The sequence below is a fragment of the Cydia fagiglandana genome, chromosome 7 (assembly GCF_963556715.1).
Source record: "Cydia fagiglandana chromosome 7, ilCydFagi1.1, whole genome shotgun sequence".
Classification (NCBI taxonomy): Eukaryota; Metazoa; Arthropoda; class Insecta; order Lepidoptera; family Tortricidae; genus Cydia; species Cydia fagiglandana.
Genome location: NC_085938.1, coordinates 1,133,416 through 1,158,987, shown reverse-complemented (window position 1 = coordinate 1,158,987; position 25,572 = coordinate 1,133,416). Strand labels below are relative to the sequence as shown.

At 36.8% G+C, this 25,572-nt stretch overlaps 2 protein-coding genes across 2 annotated transcripts; one reads left to right on the top strand and one right to left on the bottom strand.

Annotated features, from left to right (window-relative positions):
* Nucleotides 1–1,159: 1,159 nt before the first annotated feature.
* On the bottom strand, nucleotides 1,160–8,535 carry LOC134666269 (uncharacterized). The gene is made up of 3 exons (XM_063523421.1): nucleotides 8,511–8,535; nucleotides 3,463–3,559; nucleotides 1,160–2,361 (listed from the first exon to the last, which is right to left on the bottom strand). The coding sequence occupies exons 1-3, from the start codon at nucleotides 8,523–8,525 to the stop codon at nucleotides 2,216–2,218; spliced, it is 258 nt and encodes an 85-aa protein (XP_063379491.1). The 5' UTR covers nucleotides 8,526–8,535; the 3' UTR covers nucleotides 1,160–2,215.
* A 10,864-nt stretch (nucleotides 8,536–19,399) lies between these two features.
* On the top strand, nucleotides 19,400–24,368 carry LOC134665671 (uncharacterized). Its single transcript, XM_063522610.1, has one exon. It carries the CDS (start codon nucleotides 19,400–19,402, stop codon nucleotides 24,242–24,244), a length of 4,845 nt encoding a protein of 1,614 aa, XP_063378680.1. The 3' UTR covers nucleotides 24,245–24,368.
* The last annotated feature ends 1,204 nt before the right edge of the window (nucleotides 24,369–25,572 follow it).

Genomic DNA, 25,572 nt, shown 5'->3' with positions numbered 1-25,572 from the left:
TCGAGTAATTTTTACAAAGTTTACTCTACAATGTCTTAATTCTTCGCGCAATAAAAGTAAAATTATGGCGCGTTTTGGATGGACATCCTGCGGTCAGTCTGTCAAGGATTACTTTTTAGGGTTCCGTACCCAAAGGGTATAACGGGACCCTATTACTAAGACTTCGCTGTCCGTCCGTCCGTCCGTGCGTCCGTCCGTCCGTCCGTCTGTCTGTCACCAGGCTGTATCTCACGAACCGTGATAGCTAGACAGTTGAAATTTTCACAGATGATGTATTTCTGTTGCCGCTATAACAACAAATACTAAAAACAGAATAAAATAAAGATTTAAGTGGGGCTCCCATACAGCAAACGTGATAATTGACCAAAGTTAAGCAACGTCGGGCGTGGTCAGTACTTGGATGGGTGACCGTTTTCGTTTTGCATTTTTTTCCGTTTTTGTTTTTGCTTTATGGTACGGAACCCTTCGTGTGCGAGTCCGACTCGCACTTGCCCGGTTTTTGTGAATAATATTTGAAAGAAATATCTAAATTTATAATTATGAATACGATTCTTACCTGTCGTGCAGTCTTCATGACGACGAATCCCATTTGAACTAAATGAAACCTGATATCATCCAGCCACCAATATATACCTAACTTATACCCAGCTTATTAGCTATATTTAGAAATATATAAAAGGTAATATCGTAACTAATATATTAAGTCCCTTAGGCCTTTTTACTTTACTTGAATCTTGAATTGTGGTCTGTGAGTCATAAGGTGGACATTATCTTAAAGTAGACGTAAATTGTGGTAATAATTATTGAGTTGAAGGAATTATCCTTGTGGTTCTGACTACTTCTGACGTGTGTCATGATCATGACTCATGAGCTTTTTGAGTCATTAGGCGAAAATATCAGAAAATTGCCTTGGATAAGTTCTATTGTCTTTGTATACCTAATTAGCAATTTTTAGCATCAAAAACTATGGCTAGACCTTAAGTAAATGTTTATCCTAAGTTTTTCATGTAATTTAAGTATATCGTTTTAAAATTAGAGAGTAAATTCGATTGTATTTGAGCGGCTTTTTGTCAGTGGGCTCTCATTTAATTTTTCTACCAACTCTCATTTAATAGGATTGGTCTCCAGAAGGAAACTAGGTAAGGAAGGATATAATGAAAACGAGACCAAAGTGTAAATATATTTGTACTTTTAGGTATCTCTAAATCATAAAACGTTTTACATATAATATGGCAACGTTAAATATGTTTTACAAATAGGTACGTACCTACTCTTAAGATATTAATTGGATCTCAGAATTAACTGACGTAGACTGAAAACAGATTGAAGAAATCTTTATGATTGGCATTTTTTTTCAATTTAGGTAGGTACCATCTCCCACTCTGTTTACTATACATCAGTGGACCTTATGCCTTTTGTAATAAGATAATCCACTGATGTACAGGTAGGAGTGTTGCAGTTTGTACAGTCACCCGCAATAATATGTTACACAACGAAGGCAGCAAAAATATCTGACTCGATCTTATTTGTGGAGCCATAAGAGCGTGTCACATATTTTTGCGGCCTTTGAAGAATACCTAACATATTACAGCAGGTGTCTGTACACCGTCAAATGTCAGCATTGTCACCGTATTATATTATTATTCTGGATACTACTTTAGTAGGTATCTACTTTCTAATACTTTTTTAAAAGTTTTTTTGTCTGTTTCATTTTTAAATAAATAAGTAGATATTTAAGTTTATTTGCTAGTGTAATAGCTTATAAGCTGTATTTAATTAGAACGCAAAACTAAATTCTTCTTATTCTATTTTTTTTTATTTATACAAGATTGACATTTTCACTGGAATGAAGTCAAGGAAGTGAACAACAAATAATTATAAAAGACTTTAAAATGGAAAGCTTTTCGAAATATTATTTTATTTTTATAATTATGCATTATACATTTATTATCACAGTGTCTGATTATTCTTTATTTTAGAAAATTGAGGGATCCTGACTACAATAAGTCATAGCTTAGGGTGGTATTCCATCTGTTCAATATATTGGTCCAATGTCTGTGCATCTCACTATATCACTAAGCAAAACGTGAGACGCAAGATAAAGAACAATCAAATTGACAAAACAAAGAATTTGGACAGGAGGAATAAGTACTACCTTTAACCACTACTGTCACTTTGGTTCCCCAAATTAAAATCTATAAACCACTAGTGCCACCTATCGTAGCCACTGCTCAATCGGGGCGAAGTCGACACCGGCCGTATTGGTAAACTGCTGGCGGTACGCACTTCTGCCGCTAGGTGCCGCCTGTTGTCTGAAGAATTCGGCGACGTTGCCGCTCATGCTGCCGTACGGGATTCCTCCTGAAAGTTATGGGAAATTTTAGTTAGCGAGGTTTTCTTCAATAAATCAACAAACAATGCCTACAAACTTCAGCAAATGATTATTTTCTGTGGATGGTATGGCGTAGCCAGATTAAATAGACTTGCAGGTGCAGCGGCTGAAACTGCTGCTAGGTTGAAGCACAGCAAGTACGCGAACCTTGAACAAGTGTACGACTTTGTCCCGGTTGCCGTCGAGACGGCGGGACCTTGGTGTGCCGAGGCCAAAGCCTTTATTAAAGATATAGGGCGTCGTTTAAGGGATAGGGGCTGCGACCCTCGCTCTGGTTCTTTCCTTGTCCAACAAATATCACTGGCCATTCAGCGGGGTAATGCCGCCAGTATTTATGGCACATTTGGTCCGGGAGACAATCAGAGTGGGGGACAATATTTTATTTGTTAAGTTAGTTTTACTCATTCTTAGGTTTATTTTAGTTTATATTTGTTTATTTTAGTTTTAGTTTATAATATAATGTATGTTTAATCTGTTTTATTCTAAAGGTTTTTAATAAAATGTTTTTATGTTATTAAATAGAATTGATCATTACATGATGTGGCAATCATTTCATGAAATGCCAATCGACCTGATCATGGAAGACTCAAACTTAACCTAACCTCTGATCTGGTTAAATTGGTCGTCTAAATACGTAAGTCAGTATGAGAGTATTGATTAATTTAATTCAGAAATCAGCCTTCTACCTTTATTCACAACGAAGTAACAGTGGAATCTAAAATGTCTTGTTGACTTCCAAAAACGGATGGTAGGACTCTGCCCAGTTCCGCTCGACTTGGCGGGGGCACTATCGTTCAGTGATAGAACGAAAACTACTAACTAAAACTAGACTATCTGAGTACCTACTGCGAACCACGTTCGACGTGTTGCCTTTCTGTCGCACTTGTAAATTCGTACATAAGTGTAACAGGGAGGCAACACGTCGAACGTGGTTCGCGGCAGGCCCTCTGTACCAGTTGTACATTTACCATTTGAAGAAAATGGCAGAGGCGGTCTTTAAGGTTATTAGCTAAAGCGTCCAATAAAATTGGTACCAAATAAAATAAAGCATATACAGAAGTTATATTTACCATATGACAGACCAGGGCCAGGCAAAGGCGGACTATCGCCACCGTCAGGCGTCGCTAGTGCAGCCACGATACAGCACAGAAAAACTAACAACGTTACCTGGAAATTAAAGAATTAACGTTAATGTAGACACTCAAGACGAAACAGGAGCTGAGTTTTAAATATTTTAGGTAAATATAGGTACCCGTCTCGCTAACGGAAGCGGCTCCTAAAACTAGTGCGATAAGGACAAGGCGAAAAATCCCGCGGGAAAATCTCAAAAATCGAGGTTTCGTACTCGACTGTTAAGTTTGGCTGTTAGGTTTGTTTGGTTTGGTCCTCCAAAACTTAACCAATCCTAACCAAACTTTGAAATCTAAATGATTATGAAATTATCTGTGTCGGACCGTTTTGCTTTTTTGGCTAATTGATATCAGTTTTGAATACTACGCCTCTCATTGCGGCATAGTCAATTAGGCGATTTTGGCCATTTTTGAAGGGCTCTAGCGCCTTATAAAACAAAAATATCAAGAAAAGCAAAACGGTCCGACACAGATATTAAGAATATTAATTTGTGTTGAAAAAATCATTGCTGAAGCGTCAAAACCCACGGAGGAAACAGTCGAGTACCTTTGTATGGAGAAATGACCACTCCTGTTGGCTCTTAAAGAAACAGTTAATTAGCAGCTAAATGAAAAGAACATTTTGATAGAAAAAATATGGACTTTGAAAAAGTGAACATTCCAGAAATATCTCAATATGTTTAAGAATGTTCTACACATTGCCAGTCGAAATGACTGGAGACCAAGGAGGCAAAAAACAATGCACACGACTCTATAATAAATGTGGCTAATCAAGCTATTGTACAAGCGAGGTTTATAATACTGACTGATGATTCGATGAGCTCATGGTTTTTAACTACCTAATAAAATACAAATTTGTTGTGTCCGCGACTTCTGTTGTGTCAGCCCAATATCTTCCCATGGGCTTGAATTGAAAAAGAAACCGTTGTGTATTTCTAAATCATTTGAAAAAAATCCCATTTTTAGGTCATCTCGGAATCTGAAAAACTCTGTTTGTAGATTCAAATTGAGTGTCCGAAAAAATCCTAGCCACTGTTCTCGACTCGACCGTACGCATAATATTGACTTTATAATTAAGTACATATATTTTAATTCGATCATTAGATATTGAGGAAATAGCAAACCTGTTTAAAATTTACGATTTCCGTGTTTTCGTGATTTATTTTGCTGCACTACTTTCAAATCAGAGAAGTATCGGTAATCATAATATAAAAGCAATCAATCAGTATTTATAAAAAATCAAATGAGTATTTTGTAAGTTCAATAAAGTTATTCATTAACGCGCCACATACAAGCCTCAATTAACAAATAATCGTTTGTCTTTATCTGTCAGTTTGACTTATGTATTTATAAGAAAGGGATAAAACATAATTTAACTAAATTAGGCCCGTAAAGTTTAATGAATAAGGGGGTAAGTATTTTAAGCTTTTGTATCTTAGAGTTATCAAAGCACAAAGTACAAAAGTATACCTAGTAGGTAATTTTAGAAAATTCGGCTATATGATTGCTTTTAACGCACATAACGAAACTAAAGGACGGACTATTTAAATCTGGATTTCCAACAGAAATTAAAACTGTCAATTGTTTTCTTTAAGCTGTATCTTTTACTGAGACGTGCCAATAAAGAGTATTCTATCTATTATATCTGTCTACGTGTTAGTGCTCATATAAAAAGGCCAAGGTGGCATCCATTAAGGTAAACTAGAGCGAGAGTGCAAGCGCAGGTGGTCTAATGATAATGGTGTGGGCATTGTAGTTACAATAGTAACCTTTACCTAGTGGAGGTCCTTGCGGTACGCCCTATTATTAATTATTACAATAGGCGATCTCACTCACAATGTTTGAACGGACCATGTATCATGAAAAGCAACATACCTATGTGCTATAAAGTTTATCATTTTTGTGATTTGTGACTTGTAAAACCTACATAGGTTATTTAACTATTTTAGAGATATCTCTAATGTCTGTCGAAGGCTTTTTGTAATGTTCTGGATCATTTTCAAAAACATAACTGATTTCAATAATGGAAACATTGAAGCGTTCATTAAAAACACTATGAAAAAGTAAGGCTTATTGCTTTTTTCCAAATACATAGGTAGTTCATCTCTCCCTAAAATTCATGATAAAGAATGTGTAAATTTCATGACTTTCTTGAGCAAATAACACACTATGTACAAGAACTGCATATATTTAGCCTTGAATTACATTATAATAAAGAACTACATTTATTTACTAACTACCGATTCTACCTGCAATCGAACTGAACCAGTTACATGTAGGTGTTGTAGGTATGTACATATATTAAAAAGATTGATGTGTTATGTAATTTTGGCGAGAGCTTTAGCATCTCGTGACCTTGATCGTGACTGAGGTAGGTATCCAACCCGCACGCGATTAGCCTTGATGAGTTTTAGTTCCTGATGTATGAGCTTAATTCCAAGGGTAATGATGTTTACACCATTAATGATCTTATTCATGGTATGGCGTGGGTTGCAAAAATCATTTGAAATTTACTAGTGAAGTAGTTTTTAAGTCAAGAAACTTTAAAGAGCTGTGTAATCCCAAGAAGTTCTAGTTTCTCATCTGGGTTAGAAGATCAAAATCAATTACTTATACTAAAAATAAGTAATCCTCAAGTCAACGGTTGGGATTAGTTTGCGAAGCGGACTTTGAGACCTAACGCTTAATTTTGTTACCGCTATTTAACATCTAAAAATGCGCATATGCCAACATCATGGTAAAAGCAACAAATGTAAAGTTTACAGGAAAGCGTGAGGGTTTCTTTGACATAAGAGTTCTTAGCACTATGGATACTATTAAATCATAGAGTTAGACCAAGAAAAATCTGCAACGATTTTGATAGCACAAGCAGTGCAAGTGTTATTTTAAACGTCAAACTTCTATGAAATGATGCCGTATTTAAGTAACACTTCCACTGCGTATGCTGTCAAAATTACTGCAGACATTTCTTGGTCTAACTCTAATGTGTATGGCGTTCATAAATAAATTTAATAGCATTGACTTTAGACGGTTCGTAACATTGTTTGACATTTGACTTATATACACACAAATAGCATTTCAAACGGATTTCAATAGTGCACAAAGTTACGCAACCCTTAGGCAGATAGTTTACTAAAGTGACAGGTGGCAGTCTAGGGAGGTCAGTGCACTCAAGTACTTATAAACTAGAGTTAGACCAAGAATAGTCTGCAGCGATTTTCATAGCCCACGCAGTGCAAATGTTATTTTAAACGTCAAACTTCTATGAAATTACAAAATCGCTGCAGACTTTTCTAGGTCTGTTAGTTAGAGTTACTAACTAACCGTTAACCTCATGTCAAATTGAACTGGTAACCATGCTAACTCCAGGTTTAATCGGTTAACCCCGAGTTAGTAGTAGGTGCATGTGGCCCTAATTGTCAAAAGAGCTCTGAAATTGTATCTTGTGCGGCATTTAAACTATTGAAATCAGAGGGCCTACCGCGAACACCGAAGTTCGCATTGCGGGCATCCTTCTCTTTTACTCCCAAATAAGGCGAAATGCCCGAGAAAGATGGCGAATAATGTCAGAGAATGATGACCCCTTTATATATGTTGATACATGTTTTGGCTAAAAATCCCTTGATTATGTAAAAATACATAATGCGAAGGTTGTCTTGCGTAACATGCATAAGATTATACAATATGGCACAAACAGCCAGCTTCGAGGTTGGGCACATATAAGGCAATAACTACGTGACTCTATGATCTCGTTAAGTTCTTATACCACAACTAGGGCCTGCATTTGACAAAGGTTAAAGTCATATAACCCTTCCTTTAAACGCGTAACGTGTGCGGTGTGTCATCATGAATCGTCGGAATGCGCAAAGGGCAGAATATTGGGCTGTAGACGTGCGTGTCATGGCTCCTCTACACGATGGCCCAGCGCCGGCCACTCCAAGGGACGCATTAGAGGGAGCAAGTGATATTGCTATCTCATTCTACCGCATGGCTGCGTCCCTTGGAGTGGACGGCGCTGGCCCATCGTGTAGAGGAGCCATCAGTTGACGTCGTTGTAGTTGACGGTCAAAGGGTTAAACCAATTACATAGCTAATTTATTTTCTTTTGCAATTGAATTGTTAATAAGTAATAAGAGTGAAAAATAGTAAGGTTTGAAAGTCGTACAAGATACTTAACGCAATTCAATGAATGAATCGATTTTAATACATGTCGAAGAATTCACCGCTAGAAAACTTACTTATAGGTGAACTAAAAGGCTTTTAAAACTAAGGAAATTCACAAGAGACGACACGTAGGTACTAGATCCATTCTAGATACGTTATAGTTTAGATATCAACTAGTTCTATTTTGCAGCGCAATTCGGGCAACCAATGTCACTTTTACGTTAGATAGAGTAAGATATCTATTAGATGTGAATTCGATCTCTAAGTCATATCCTGTGGAAAACATTCAAGAGTATCTCCAGAATCGCGCAAATATCAAATTTGACAGGTTAGATCTTAAACATATCGTTATCATATCTTGGTGATGACTAAAAGATATCTAATAGATGTATAATTCAAAATCCAAATCGGGCCCAAAGAAATGCAGATATAGGTAACTTTTAAAAGTTGTTCTAAGCCCGATAGTTTTCTTTGTAAATGTTTCACAACTTAACCAGACACATAATTGAATATGAGAACGTACTTACTATATTAATTTGTTTTTTTTCTTATAATAAGTCCCAATGTATTTAAGCTCAAAAATCAAGTTATTGACATTCACAGGTTACATTTATTTACCACTGGACGCATATTTAGATATGTCAATGCGACCGCGATTGTAAAGCCGAATATAAAACCAAACACAACAATCCGAACGAGCCAGAGTTTCGCAAAATTAATAAACAAATATTAATTTCCGCAATCTCAATTACGTAAATGTATGATAAAATTGTCATTGTTATTGTCATTGTAATTAAAATTATGTAAGATGAACAAACACTAACCTGTCGAACGTACATGGTGGCGTTGGTGAATCGGGCAACAGTGAGGCGCTTGGCCTTGGTGCCGTATTTATAAGGCCACATCTGCTATCGACCGTATGCATGCTAGTATATAGTCACGATTTAGGCGATAGATGGCGTTGTACGTGATCATCACATAACGTCATTGGCGTATTATGGATAGCTTTACAGCACGTGATAAAATAACTGTCACTGTTTAACACCATGGGATAGAAAGTGACGGATACCGTTTCATCACGCTATCACGTAGCCAAGAACGACCATCATATCCGTACAGAAAGCTCATAGTGTCAGACCGAAGTTTCGATTTCGGTTTTGGCAGATTTCGACATAAAAATCACGTTTCGGCCGAGGGTACGGTTTCAGCCAAAAAACTACCGAAGTTTTCGGCCGCGCCAAAACTTACAACATTGTATTTTCGGATTGCGGTCGGCTAATTTTCTATAATGAAAAGTGAATTTTAATTAGTCTTACTTGTTATAATAGGCAAAGCCTCGCACTCGCACTCGACCGTTTTTAAACCGACTTGTACGTGTTTCATTGTTCAATGCTCATATGTCTAAAAAGACAGAAAACTGGACTCAGCATGCTTCCACTTCAATATGAAGCCCCGTGGTAACTTCCAATGACTCCTATTATTAATTAAAAATATAAAATCTAAATGTTACAATGCACGCACCTGCCAGCATTCCCCAAATGCCCGTACTCGTAACTCGTAACATAATCACGTGAGAACGGCCACTCGGCAAATTTCTCAACAAGCGCTCTATGGCATTTACGACCTATACTTCCGCCGTTTAAAGATTGTGCGCATAACGCTAGAATATCCAAAATCCCAAGCGGTCGGACGAATGGTTTTTGGGTCCGAATCGGATTTTGAAATAGATATCTTTTAGACATTACCAAGATACGATAACGATATGTTTATGATCTAACCTGTCAAATTTGACATTTGCTCGATTCTGGAGATACTCTTCAACGATTTCCAAAGGATATGACTTAGATATCCAATTGAAGTGACATTTAATCAATATTTTGACATTTTTCTATTAATTGACATTATTAACTTTAACTTGTAGTTTAAGGCTCTAATATTTATTTTCATTTAATCAAATCGTTATTATTATATCATATGTTGATTTAATTTCATTTCTTTCTAATTTCAATTAATTTATTTATCTCTATAACATGTGTAACAAAATGACATTGTATAGCATATAGAGCATAATACTAACAATAGTTTACAAGTCATAGTCGTAAGTACTAACAAAAATGATCTCAGTTGGTCCTTAAATAAATGATAATTAAAAAAAAGATCACATCTAATAGATATCTTATTACTCTATCTAACGTAAAAGTGACATTGGTTGCCCGAATTGCGCTGCAAAAGAGAACTAGTTGATATCTAAACTATAACGTATCTAAATCGTAATGGATCTAGTACGTGTCGTCTCTTGTGAATATCTTGAAGTTCGAATACAGCAGTTACGCATTTGCGACCGATACTTCCGCCGTTTAAAGATTGTGCGCAACGCTAGAATATCCAAAATCCCAAGCGGTCGGACGAATGGTTTTTGACTCTCAATGGAACAGTGACGGTTTGGAGATTGTTCTTGGAAGTTATGGCATAATTATGAAATGTCATTTTGTCAGATTTTCTACGAAGGTAGAAATTTTAAGGAAACTGCCCTAATTTAAGCCATAGTTTACTTTCGGGATTGGTAAGTTCTACCATTTGACTTTCGTAAAAACAGCACTAATTGTATAGTAGTGATCTAAAAGGAGCCCGGCAAGAAAAACCGGTAACTATGCACCATTTGATGTCAAAAACCGGGCAAGTGTGAGTCGGACTCGCGCACGAAGGGTTCCGTACCAAAATGCAAAAAAAACAAAAAAAAAACGGTCATCCATCCAAGTACTGACCCCTCCCGACGTTGTAACTTTGGTCAAAAATCACGTTTGTTGTATGGGAGCCCCATTTAAATCTTTATTTTATTCTGTTTTTAGTATTTGTTGTTATAGCGGCAACAGAAATACATCCTCTGTGAAAATTTCAACTGTCTAGCTATCACGGTTCGTGAGATACAGCCTGGTGACAGACGGACGGACGGACGGACGGACGGACAGCGAAGTCTTAGTAATAGGGTCCCGTTTTACCCTTTGGGTACGGAACCCTAAAAAGCGATTATGCTACACAGTGCACTCATAGTGCTTTTCTATACTTATTATAATGTATTCGGCGCCCTTGAAAAGTTAATTAAATTACTACCACTTTCATTCAAAGGGTTTTAAGGGTGACTCACGCTAGACCGGGCCGGGGCCGGGTCGGAGCTTTCGACGCCTCGTTTTCTATAGAAGGCACCACGTGATCACCGATCAGCCGTCATCGGAAATGACATGTCGGACGCCTTGGCCTCCTAATATTCACACAACGATAATTATGACTTTTACAGAGACCAAGTATAGGTCCGTTGCTTGAGTGCATTAAAGTTCTGTCAAAAAGACTGTCACTTCCACGTCCATAAAATACGTCATCGTTTTTTGACGACTTTTGAACCCCCCCTTTAAAATCATCCAAAAACCATGCTTCGAACCCGACCCCGTTTCCTCCTACGTCATGCTACCATCATCCGATGTCCAGCCGCCCCCCCCCCCCCCTAATTTGAAATGACGTAGTTTATGAATAGTCCCTTAAACAAAACTAAACCCAAGCGCACGCCAACAATGCAACAGCAAAACTTAAAAATCTGGATCTCTCCTTCCGTGATCTTTGCACGCCAATTCCTTCTGACAGGTTAAATCTGCATACTATTAAAGGTTACATTCGGACGGCGTCTGTTAAGGTACTGTTCGTATTCAGACACAACCAGTATTACTATTACTGCGGCAGCAACATTAATTTCGACACTTATTTAAATTTTATATTTCGACACTTCTTTAAATTTTATATTTAAAATTTTTTTAAATTTTATATTTAAAAAATCTTTAAATTTTATATTTAAATAAATCTTGGATATGTCCTTATTAAATTACTAGACGTATGATGTATTTTAAAAATGGGATATACATAATGGAACATGCTAGTTTTAAGGTATTAAAATATGGGTCATTAGTTGCCTGAAAATAAAGTTTTCATTTAATTTCATATTTTTCATATACGATGGGTGCAATAGTTTTTAAATTATAGCAGTGTGACTACTAGAAAAACGCAAATAAAATTAACAAGCTGAATTTATCTTAGATACATCATAAATATCAATTTTATAGCCAATGTCAATCTCAGTCTGTTTGGTTGCCTTGTTAAATAATCTTAAATGGGCAAAATTGAGTGCCCGATACCACTATACAAGACCGAATAGCGTAGAGACTTGTTAGACGGCGGAGGCTGTCCTGTCCCCGTCAGCAGGAAACGAAGTCACTCAAACGCCATAGCAGAATTTGCATAACCTACTTGCAGTTACTTGGCGTTGCGTAGACTTCATGGGCGTTCCTGACAGCTTGTCTCTGCTGATTGACCCTACTTAACATTACTAGTGGCTCTGTTAGCTGTAGACCTCGCCAATCTCCATGGTTCCGCAATCTTGAAATGTTTCCAAAAGCTAAAATCCTACAAAACATCCATTTTATGATCGTACCTGCACTCAAATTTGTACAAGAATGGGTTGAGAAATGCTATTGACTAAGCCCCACGGTGCACGGTAAGCTCAAGAAGGCTTGTGTTGGGGTACTTATACAACGATATAAGGGCGATTCTCAGAGATGACATTCGGTGCCTGACTTCGGTGCCAAAATTTTTTTTTAACTTATATAATATGCGAGTTTATTTGCTAAAATCTACCCTTAATATAAAAAATATTGGTAGTGGAGGCCTCCATTAGAACCTTATAGTTTTCAAGATATTTGAGATTTAAAAAACACCGAAATCATGTGCATGCACTGAAATCAATTTGCGTCACCGAATTCAATAATGCTTACACCAAAATCACATTTAAGTTTTACATCTCAATTATATAATTATTTTAATCATATTTTTCAATCCTATTTGTTGATAAGCGATGTAACAAGGCTAATGGTCTCGAACGCTTACATAAATTTAATAGATATAGACTCAAGATTTTAAAATAACCAAATTACGGCTTGTAAATCAACATCTCTAGAAGATATCCCACACTATATGACTGGCCTCATATAATAGGGTGATGGGTGGTCCTGAAACGAGTTTCAGACCACAAATTCGCACATTATAATCATTTATTCATTGCATTATTATATCCATGAAGGAGAAGATATTTGTTTCACGCAATCCGACCGCACACGCATCTAAAAAAAACTTATGTTACCTGCACCCGATAAACAATACACTCTTGAGTGGTGTTCAATGCTCATTAAATATTTAATGTACTTATAAAGCGATGTGATGCAATACGGAAAACAAGTATTTTTTTAATAAAAGATTTTAAAAGCGTGAACTCCGTCAATTTAAAACTATAATATTTGAAGTAGTCGAGTAATGCTTAAAGATCCAATTACCAATTAATTATGATCTCCAGCACCCTCAAACACTTGAGCTAAATTGTAACAAAGTTGTTGACAAAGACATAAGACATTGAGGATTGTTAAAACATTTGCTGTGTTCAATTTGTCTCTATGGCTATCCTTTAGAAATATCGATCAGTAGGTACTCTCAGTGCCTTTGAAGCGATCTCGACATTAGAATGCTATTTTATTTTTAATCCCTTGTTCTGTACATCCTGTCCCTTGGGTTCACCTTGCATAGTACTTACAAACACAAGTTATTTAAAAAAAAGTGGGATCTAATTGACTACCTACATTTATTTAACATGGCTGACATGTTTAAAGGTATCGAGGTGTAGGGCCTCCGGTGATACAGAAGACAACGAACATAATTTACTTAATTGGTTGGAAAAGAATATCAGACAGAGAAAGAAACATTGGGTCTATACGTCTGGTTTAAAAAACTACTCATAGTGAACTAGTGATTTTGTGTACCTACTATGACATAATTTACTTACAAACATAATTTTACGTTTGTACAACGTATCTTTCACTTTTTAGACATGATAAATTAGTACAACACACTAGTTTACAAAGCAGGATTTGAATTCAGTGATCACTTTTTTGATATCGGTGGTCAAAAAATCCACCGAAACCAGGGAAATCAACACCAGCGATATCAAAATTAATCGCTTTTTAGCAATTACAGAAATAGCATGAACGATACAGAAGAGATGTAATAATGGTGGATTTACGTACTTTCGATGACTTCTTAATCACTTACATAACGATAATTGCACTAAAACTTTCGGAGTAAATTGCACCACCGATCTCAAAAAAACATAGGACCAAACCCAGCGAAGGCCGGAGAAACGTTTAAAAAATCACTTTATTGTACTGTGACTGTACCTCTACTTTATTCAACGGTTAAGGCACAACTAAAGCATACTATGTTTGAGACACTGAGTTCCTGGTCTACAACTTTGAAGGAGTACTGACATGTTTTGCAAATTACACCGATATCAGTCACTAGCCCGGGACACATCGTAAATTTGATTTTATTCAATGTGGTGAGCAAACACATTATTGTGATATAAAGAATATGATAAGCTAACTAATACCCTATGCGTGAATACCCATAATAACTCCGATCTAATGCCCCATCTTGAGTAATAATTTTTTGTTTCATAAAATCTGGGTGCGGGACACGCCCACCGAACATCATTTTTGGCATTTGATTTTTTTTTTCTGGTATTATATAAATAAGAAATAAATAATTTGATAGTGTCCCAGACAGAATATAAGCTGAAGATCATGCCTAAATTAATTCAGATTTATTGAACAGTAAATTCAATCAATTACTGCCCCGGACACGTAAAAACGGCCCTCCTGAGAAATGCCCATAAAAACTTAAATTCATAGAAAACAACCATGGACTCAGGAACAAATATCTGTGTCACCACACAAATAAATGCCCTTACTGGGATTCGAACCCGGGGCCATCGGCTTCAGAGGCAGGGTCACTACCCACTAGGCCAGACCGGTCGTCAATAGTAATAATTATACCGTAGAAACCGTGCATCTCCTTGACTCTGAATTTTCTGTCTCGATCTGTTTCCAAATGTTTGCACAAGTTGGTTCGAGTTGCAAAATGCAAATCGCCGATGACGGAAAAAGTGCAGTCGACTTAGCCTGGTTATGAGGGTTCTGTTCTGTACTAAAATTGTTTAAATACTATTTAAATACCGCTGATTATACTGTACAAATACTAGTATGTATATTCAAAAGTTGTGGTAATAGCTTCAATGACAATTGTAAATTTTTAGTATCCTACGAAGCTTTGATATTTTTACTCATAAATACAGCATGAAATAGGTAGGTACTTAACAAGAAGGTAGTATAAGTGTTAAATATTAATCATACATTTTGGTTATACATACTGTAAATATATGTATACCTACGCGAGTTAATGTAGGACTAAAATACGTAGACTCTGTGCGGAAAGAGAACACTCTTGGAATGTATGGGGGCCCAATACATGTCACGACTCTTCTCTATATTATTTCCTTAAATATAGACACACCATATTTTTTTCTATTTCATAAAAACAAACCTACAGTCAGCTACATGGTTGGCTACATGAAGCTTGTACATTTTTAAAGTGTTAAGTGAGTAGGTAATGTATATTGATCCCAAAATTTACCTAGCTTCTGCAAAAAAAGTCACTGCGCAACTTCTTTACCAATCATCTAAGATATGTAGTAGACTGATAATACCGTGACGATTCCTTGAACCTCCGGCCGAACCCCACTGAGAGCGTAACGAACGCAACTGGAGCAGGTAGGTTGCGGCTCGTGACGAGAGATTATGGGAAATGTAACCGAGGCCGTTGCCGTAACGGCGGTAATGGCTATTGTAGAAGATATCGATTCTCGACGATTCTGAAGGCCGATTAGTATTTTGTGCGTAAGGCGTTATAGAATAAGTATTGGGTCATTTAATTTTTTATGGTGTTGACAAAGAATCATAAAATTTTAATGATAGTCTCGATCAGATTCTCAAGATCCTTAAATTTCATAAATTTTTGATAGGACACTAAACTTATCGAGGAAAAACCGAAAATTTTCATGTTTTACCACAAGTATGGCGTCGTTCCACAACCCCGATAAAGTAGACCTTTTTCTGGGACCCCACCGAGAGCATAACGAACACAACTAGAACAGGTTACAGATGCGTAGCGAAGGCTGTGTTTGTATATAAACACTTCATTTGTTTTCCTCGCTTAGCGTGTGATTTTATTGGTTCTTAATAACCATCCCTCGCTACGCATCCTTGCACATCTTTGGTGAAAACGCAGCCTTAGGCCATCCGGCCACGGCGGTACCCGTCACATAGTATGTATATGTAATTGTTGAAAGTCTAAGTGAATTTGGCCAACTATTTCGGTTTATAAGCTTAGCTTACCTAATTAGATTCGATTTCAGTGATTTTGAGAAATGGCTGAAACAATCACAAAGCGACCCAGGCCTTTAATAGCAAGGTTATAACGACGGACAATCCACGAATCATTTCGAGATACTATTGAGAAAATCCTACAAAATCCTGCATTCTATTACAAAAAGAAAATGTCTCAATTACATCAAACGATTTCAGGCCATTGCAAATAAATTATGTAAAGAAATTCCCCGTCACGTTGCACAAATCCTGCATTGTTAAAGTTGCAATAAGTTTGGACATTTTGACAATTGGATCGAAAAATAATTTGGTCGGCACAATTGTTTAATTATTGCAAAGTATGTAGAATTAGTTTCGGAGCCGAATTGATTGAACTACAGGTGTCAGTCGGAAGGCGACAGCATCAGTATCGCCGTTGCAGCGTTGACATAGACGATTTTGCTGTCAATCCTCTTGATAAAATGCGTCATGGATTGTTCTAATCGAGACAACGATAGCAACGCTATTTATTAAGGAAATTGTCGGTAATATTGCCGACGTCAATGCTGCAACAGTAAAGGTTACATGCGGATGGTGTCAGCAACTCGGTCACTGTCATTTTTCGTATATCCTGATGCTCCTGCTACCAGTTCTAGGAGGCTATTACGCTTGTTACAGTCGCGATCTAAATGTCACCTTTACGTTGCTCCGGTCGCGAACGTAAACATAATATTAATTTTGATCAGTTCGTTTAATTTTGTACCATTAACCGATTTTAAATTGATTGGTTTGTTCTAGAACCATTTCCGTAGAGTGTAATTTTGCAATCCGGTACTTGAATTGCTGTTTTGACATACTTTTAGGTAAGTAATTTAAGTGAGATTAAAAATTTAATTAGACTATAAATATTAAACTTATCAATCATAATATATAATAATGTCACGATCTATCGTAGTCGTCTATGTAGGTTAGTTATTATAAAATCTATCATACATCTAAGGTGGTCTTTTTTTTCTCTTCAATAGTAGTCCAGGTAAGCTACTCGTATCGTAACAAATGTAAATAAATCAATCAATCAATCAATCAATAAATAACTATTTATATTTATTGCTTACTTTCACATAAGAGCTTAACTTAGGTACAAAATGCGGTGTAGTACATTACTATAAGTACATATAGATATATTATATTTTTACTTTTATGGATGTGCAAGGTATAGCGAAAGCAGGCAAATAAATCAATTCAAAGAATTTCAGGTCATTAATAATTAGCATAATACTTACAATCAGCGAAAAATCACACATGGTTAACTTCATTTTAAACACATTCAAATAGTTTGATTTATTATCCATACTATTCATACTTCACGATTCTTTCACAACATTAACCTACTTAAGTCCACTTTAAAACAAATTGGTCCGTTTGTGACAGTGCGGATCACTTCGAGCCATTCGTCATTTTTGGGCCTTTCACGACGTCAGAGATAAGTAAGTAATAGACTTTCAATGGACCCGGGTATGTCCTTAAACTACGTCCAGGACCCGAGTATATCCTTAAACCACGTCCAAGACCACCGGTGGACGGGCAGCAGCGTCCCTCAAATTCGGTGTACCCGACTGCGATCGCCAACCCGCCTGCCAAGCATGGCGATTATGGCATTCACCCCCCCCCCAAAGGGGGAGGCCTATGTTCAGCAGTGGACGTCTTATGGCTGAGATGATGATGATGAGACTGTCAATCTCTGTTCTGGATCGTGTCATTACGCGCTAATTAACAAGACTTATCTTATACCTTTAAACAAGCAATTCTTGTATTCCATTCCATTTCCGGAATCCCGGAAACGGCTTTAACGATTTCGATGTAATTTGCTATATGGGAGTTTTCGGGGGTGAAAAATCTATCTAGCTGTAGCTAGTGTTATCAGATTCTATAACAGAGATTTTATATTCATAATTATAGTTGACGTAATTCATATCTGTGATAAATAAAGAATAATAATAAACGGCCTCTACGTGTTGGATCTGTAACACCACGCACGCTTTAGAAATGATAATGAGGTATTTATCATGTACTATTTGATGTCCCTGTAAATATTGTATTGACTTAAAGCCTTTGAGGCCTACTTACAGAATAAATGAGGAACACAATCTGGAATATGAAGATGGCCAATCTCTATTGTTTAACCGTCTCTACGCCATCATGTACTTGCACACGTTTGACGACATCCGGTATACTATTGTTCCTCAAGTGTTTAGTTTATCTGTTTCGTTAATCGTTTGCTCCGTGCCACTCTTTTGCATTTCTCTGTGATGGTGTTGCGCAAGTGATAAACTTTACGAGTAGTGTTTAATGCACTTGATAATGTTATAAGTTGCAACGATAAGCGCTTCTGGACTTTCTTTCTTCTTTCCAGAATATTTTTTATGATATTGAAAGGCAAATAAGCAGAATAATCGCCTAATAGTAAGCAGTTATTGTCGCCCATGGACATTTGTAACACCATTTAGGCTTAGGCTTAGGGTGCAAGTACGTTGTCGGCATTTAAGACAGAAGTACGCTCTTTTCTTGATAGTGTGAAGGTCGTGTAGGTCCGGAAATACCGCGGTTGATAATTCATTTCACAGTTTAGCTGATCTTATTTTATTCTCTTCGTTTTTCTATGTGAAGCCGACCACTGACTAACAGTCCGCCGGACGATATCGGCCGGTCAGTTGTTCGGAGCTGTCAAATTTTTGTTCTGTTAGTCAGATGGTCGGCTTAATACTTACCTATTTAGGTTTATCCAAAGTTCACTTTCTTACATGCTGTAATTAATTTCATAGGTACTAAATAAAGTATGACATATATCACAGGTCAAGACATCCTAGGTTTTCGAGGAATATATCGACATTATTGTCAAATTTATTTTTCTAACCTTTCTTGACAAAAATCTCAGCGGATCTGAATACTTGCAGTTACGAATAAGTGCTTCCAATGGAGTGCTTTCGTGGATCCAATTTTTATCTAAACTAATTCGTATATTATTTGCAACGTCATATTTGGACATTTACAGAAAAAAAATAAGTACCATTAACCCATTTTCGAAAAAGCGTCATCTTCGTCAAGTTGATTCTAAGTCGAAATAATACGAGAGTTCTTAGTTTTTCGAAAAAAAGTGAATGGTATTTTTTTCTCTGAAAACCCCCAATTAACATGTGTTTACTTGATACAATTTTAACCACTGAACTCATTTGGATGTCTGGTGACTCCGCTATTTCCCAAGCCTTACACCAGCAGCCGTAGCAAAGCGAGCGGCCCGCGGCAATCGGCCCGCGACCACCGAGGCGATAAAAACGATTGCCGACCCCGGGCCCGGCTAGTGCTCGCCCGACCGTGATGCGACCATGCCGACCCATGCGGACGCATGCGTGCCCATGCGCCCCATGCGCATACTGATCGTGTTAGTGCTTGTGTTGTGCGAGTGTCGAGCCATCCGAGTCCCTGTCGTGTGGGATGAAAGTCAAAATAGTGAAGTGAAAGAGGTTCCAGTGACACTACAGCAATCTCAACAACAATCTATCCCGACGGAATATTTTGAATATAAAGCACATAAACCTCAGTTCGCTGTTGACGTTGCTAAATTTCATGGTGTTAAAAATCCATATGAGCATTATAAAGCGTATCCTGTGAGACCGTTTACTGGTAAACATAAGCCGGAATTAGGAATACATCATATGTTAGATGAAGATAAAGAGATATATAAGCCATTTCAGCATTATGTAAATGGTAATGAAGAAATACAAAGTCAAATTATTCCAACAGCGTCGAGTTATGAAGTATTCCATCCATATAAAGCCGAAGAGCCAGCCCTTCAAGAACTGTACAAAGACCCGGTTTTAGATAAAATAAGAAGTGATTTAGAAAACAGCAAAGCCATGGCACAGAAATACGAGCAAGAAGCGGGAGAACCAAATATTGAAGAAGGTGAATATTTAGAGAGCCCAGAGCAAACAGATAAAAAGAAATTTCCTCACAAGAATATTCCAGCTCCTTACGAGATTCACAGACCCTTACGACGGCCCGTATATTATAGAGCCCCGCCAAAAGCTTTTACACATGAACAAATTCTAAATCACAAATTTAGACATCCGTGGAACCAAAACTTTGTGAAAGTTAGACCACTACATTATCGCCCATTGAAATCTCACCTTCACAATTTAAGACAACACCATGCTCTGAAATATGATGATGAACGTAATGAGTATCCGCAAGTTCCGCCATCAGAAAATTACGCGGAACCGCCTGATGGCTACGATATATATTTAAAAGGTCAAGAACGTTATAATAAACTAAGAAATAATGTTGATGAGTCCATTAATAAAGCTGTTTTAAATAATCGGCCCCCTGCTTATGAAAGACTTGAACTGCAAAACAAAGATAATAATGAAGAAAGTGATGAAAACGATTTTGTACCAATCAAAAGTTATGCACAAGTCAGGAAGACTGAAACTACTAAACATCTGCCAAAGGCAGCAGCGTTAGCAGATGCCATTAGTTATGACGATATAGTAAACGCTCACCGTTTGAGAGAAGCTGTTAAGAGTACTAAAGCTCAAACTGTCTACTCTGAAGAAGGATACGAAGACGCAGCATACGACCATGCCGGTGAACAAAAACATGCGTCTGATCACGAGGGTCATGGTGGTTTCCTAAAAGAATCAGAAATCAGTGGAGGAAAATATAAAACGCCTTCCTTCAGTGGTAAGTACCAAGATTCGAGTGGGTCAGTTTATAGAGATAAGAAGCTCCATGGCAAAAAATGGAAAGAAGACAACAAAGACAAAGATGACCAAAATGACTCCGAAGATTACTCTGAAGACGAACATGAAAATTATGAAGAAGAAGATGCCTATGGAAATGTCCCAGATGACGATGTGCGACACAAGCGAGAACATGACTCAAACAACGACCAAGATAATGAAAGCTCTAATGATTCTCCAGTTCATGAACAAGATGAAAATAATGAAGAGAGAGACAGCCAAGAAGAAGAAGAGGAGGGAACTGTTGGACATGATCCTGAAAATTCGTCAAATAATGAGGAATCGAGGCACAAAAGGGAAAATAAACCAGCAACGACCGCTAACCTAACTGAAGCAGATCATGATGTTAATAAACGCGAAGCGAACTTTGAAATTCCGGAATTTGATTTCAACTCAACATTTTTAAATGAGGAAGAATTAAACAAAATTGCAAAGCTTAAGTTACCTAAGAAAAAGAAGGATAATTTGAGAGAAAAGTATCCATACTACTTTAATAAACTAAAGTCCGTGAATAAAGACTCTCCACTACGCTACGCTGAAAATTTAAAACTGATGCCTGTAAAATCTAAAGGAGGCACAGAATTTTATGACTCACGGTCAAATATAGAATGTGCAGAAGTCGATGATGAAGTCGATCCCATACCAGAAAAAATAAAAAATAATGGCACCCAAACTTCTGAAGAACATAACGACGATGACCAACCCAACGCAGGTGAGAAAGCAAAATTTGACAACTCAAAAAATAAGCAGCGACTGAAAGGCCTTGGAGATAAAATTGATTGTTTCAAAGCTAAATATTTTGGTAAAAATCCACTAGACAGTCCATTTTTCAAAGAAGACATTATTGCCAACCCAGAACCAATAAAGACTCCTAAGCTAGAAACATTTAAACTAAACAACTTTGGTAAATTATCATCAAATCTAAATGGTGACAGCTTTAAAGATGTAACTGATTTTTCTTTGTTGAGAGAAAAATTAAACAACGGATCAACGGCACTCCAGGACTCTTTAGTTAAAGCAACAGAAGAACTTAAATCTTCCGTGCTGTTGCCTTCAAACTTTAGTTTTTCAGATGCCAATCAGCAGAGTAATGTATATGCAGACATTTTACAAAATATTAAGCATAATTTTCAAGATCCATTTATAAGACAAAGTGACGCAAAAGTTAATACGTCTGTTGGTGATAACGAGGCAAAAAATGTAACCTACGAAGCATTAAAAAATAAAGAAGATGTAACAAAACCACCTTCATCACTACGACGAAAAAGGGCTGCTCCTTTCATATACGAGCCATATAAAATTATTCGAGAAGGCCAGGGCCAAGAGTCCAAAAAAACAACAACGTCAGGTAACATAAGTCCACTCATTAAACAACTTCAATCAAGTAAAGTTGTCGAAAAGGTACTAAATTTTAACCATGACAATGATCAACCGGTCAAACGCAATGTACGAACACGCACTTACAAAGACATAAGTAGAAAAGACAGGGAAAAAAGTACTAATAAGGACGAATTAGGGTTTGTAGATATGAATATCGATCAACGAAGAGGTGAACCAAGGTACGAGATAAAGCCTGCCAATCACAAGGCACATTATTCACCAGTTGATCATAAAAAAGCAATGTCAGTTGAAGATTATGAGAGTCGAACCAACACAACAATTACACCCACAAGAAATAGGAAGTCCTCTAGGAAGTCTCCATCGTCCATAGAATCTGCCGCCTCTAAGACAGTGAACAGGATAGTAAGTACTACGTCTGCACCTAAAAAAATAAAAGAATCCCAAAAACCGATAGAAAGTGAAGAGAGTGGGGAAGAATATGATGAATATGAAGACGATGAAGAAGTTCCAACAACGACCACTACCACAACAATCAAACCATCTTTTAGGAGAAGGGCGCGACCTACTACTACTACCACCGCAAGACCAACGAAAGTTGAGGAAGATGAAGAAGATGATGCAGAAGAGCTACCAAAGCTACGCTTAATTACAAGATTTAACAAACCACATATAACTGAAAAACCTACCATAAAAAAAGAGTCAAATAAATATAAACCTACTGAAATTGATACACACGATGATATCAACGCCCCAAAATATACAGAAAAGAAAAAGAAAACTAGAAAATCGACGTTAGTTACGGACACTAAAAGGTATGGAGAAGAAGATGATGATGATATGATGAAAGAGGAAGTAGATGCAATGATTGGAGGTAAACATAATATGAACGACTATGTGCCTAGCTATGAGAAAGAAGCTGATACTGTAATGGAAAACATAAAAAAGAAAGTGCCCGAGTCAAGTGAAGAAGACGAAGGAAGTGAAGAGGAAGATGATGAAGATGAGGATGACGATGACGAAGAAGATGATGATGAAGATGAAGACGAAAGAGAGGATGACGATGATGAAGCGTCGCCATCGTCTGGCGAAGATGAAACAGAAAAAGAATCTCACCCAGAACCAGTCGTTTTGACTACCCCTGAACCAACAAAGCGTACTCTTCTTCGAACTACAGAAGCACCTATCTCCACTACTGAAGCACGTAACTTAAAGATAGATCTCAAACCAATTATCCATAAAAAGAAAGTAGAAATTCATAAAGAATTGCCGGTTAACATGTCAGCTCCCCACGTTACACAGTTTAGGCAAGACATAAAAGAAGTAGAAATAATTAAAGAACTGCCTCAAAAACGCAGGAAACCTCAAAAAAATGTGGAAGCACTAAATTTGTTCAAAGATGAAACTTTAGCGGAAGAAATAAATAAATTGAAAGATGTGGAAATATTCAGAGAAAATTTGGATCTTAAGCAAGGACCAAGACATGGAGGAAATTATCGAGCCGCTGAGATAAAATTAGCGCCGGTTGTAAGTTCAACCCAGACACCTTTACGAAGAAGAGGTTCAGGACAACAGCGAATCGCTCAGAAGCCTGAAATTGAAGAATCAGATATAAAGGATGTTGAGGTTAATTCGGAACGTGGCGGACACATGAAGTTAAAAAAAGATGTGCGAGTTAAAGACAACGAACCAGCAAACGCAAAACATATTGAGCTAAGCGAAGTAGACCAACCTCGAGCATTGCATGGAGGTAACCTGAAATCGTTACAGGATACTTACAAGTCTCGTGGAAATAATAAGAGTGCAAAACTGACTGAGCTTGATGATGAATACGACAATGACGACGAAGACTCAGATAAAAGCCATGGATCGTACGACAATAATGGATCAAGAGGTGGATTGCACGGAGGCAACTATAGAAGTGCCAAATTGATACAAGCAGAACCTAAGGATGATTCAGGAAAAAATAATAAACAAGAGTTACAATCGAGAAGTAAAAATTTAAAAAATGGACGGCACAGTGCAGCAGAAGTGTTAGAAGGCTTTGCAAAAGCTGTTCCTCTATTGACAACCACGCCAAACTATATTAAAGACCCAAGTAAGCGCATGTACTATTATGTTGATACCTAGAAAAATAAGAGCATACGCCATGAATGGACTGACTTGTCTTAGTCTTCATACAAATATTTAGTTATCTGGCGCCGCGCCAATACCTGTACAGACGTGTACGAGCGAAATGCACGATAACTGATAATCATGAATGGTACATATTTTTCTTCAAATTCATAAAAATATAAGAAAACTAGATAATGCAAGTTGAGTGAGTCTCACTGCTTTGTATGAAAAGTAAGATGATGCGTTGTTTTTTTTAAATTAGGTTGTAAGTAGAAAGTGCCACTAAATTTCGAATCACTTTTGAACAAAATGTAAAAGTGTTCGACGAAAAATTGAGATAATTTGTCTCATTTTTTCCCTTTGCTAACGAAATCTTCTGTGATAGAACTTGTTAACATTGTTTATTGTTATATTAAGTAAATTTACTAACTGTTGTTATACTTACTTATTTATAATTTACTAAATAAAATTTATAAAAATACTACCTTTGTTTTTTTTCATTTAGTTACTTATATCAATATTAATGAAATAAATAGACGTCGCCTATTAAGATTTGAAGCAAAAGTAAGTTGGGTTAGGCTTAGGTATTCCTGGAGTCTGTTGCTAAATGTTAATTTAAATAATAATTATGCTTTTCAAATATGTTAAAATATTGTGAAATCAATTAGTTAATTTCATTTTAAAATAAAAACAATAATAATATTAAATTATTTGATTTTGTCTGATATATAGGCACACGAAACTGATTTGGTTGAGACATGACTACTTACCTATAAGATATTTTACGGGACTTAGATATTTGTTGCTTTGTAATATACCTACGAATATAAATTCCGAGTGTACATATTTTTGCGTAACATTAATTGAAGACTAAGAAATAAAGAAAGAGAACCAATACAACTACAGCATAACATAAAGAATGTAATTAGAAACATAATAACAGTATTGTGCCATTGATTTAAAATTAATAAAAAGATCAATACAATTACGACCCGACTATGCAATAATAATTAATTTTATGTCACGTCTATCCAAATAACGTTGTATTCTTATGCAAAACCCTCAATTATAATCTTACTTAATGTCGTGGCCAATTTTCTCGTTCAGTTCACATCTGGGTTATGCTCGAAGATCAGGTCTCGTGTAGTTTTGACACCACATTGTAATGAGTTCGATTACTTGAGAATCTATTGATAATAGGGATCGTTCAACTCGGCGCAAAAAGCCGCTTTCACTTTTGGTAAAGCGTTGGACTGGGTATCACTTTGAATCGTATTGAAATCGAGTCTGAACTGCAATATTGTAGGCCTTATAGATTTAAACGACGCTGAACCTTAATTGCC

What these genes read in the sequence shown, in the direction of transcription:
- LOC134666269 (XM_063523421.1), bottom strand. An exon ending in TGGCCCTGGTCTGTCATATG is followed by an intron (nt 2,362 to 3,462) that starts GTAAATATAACT and finishes CATAACTTTCAG; the next exon opens with GAGGAATCCCGTACGGCAGC.
- LOC134665671 (XM_063522610.1), top strand. Translation starts at nt 19,400, where the DNA reads ATGCGCATACTGATCGTGTTAGTGCTTGTGTTGTGCGAGTGTCGAGCC.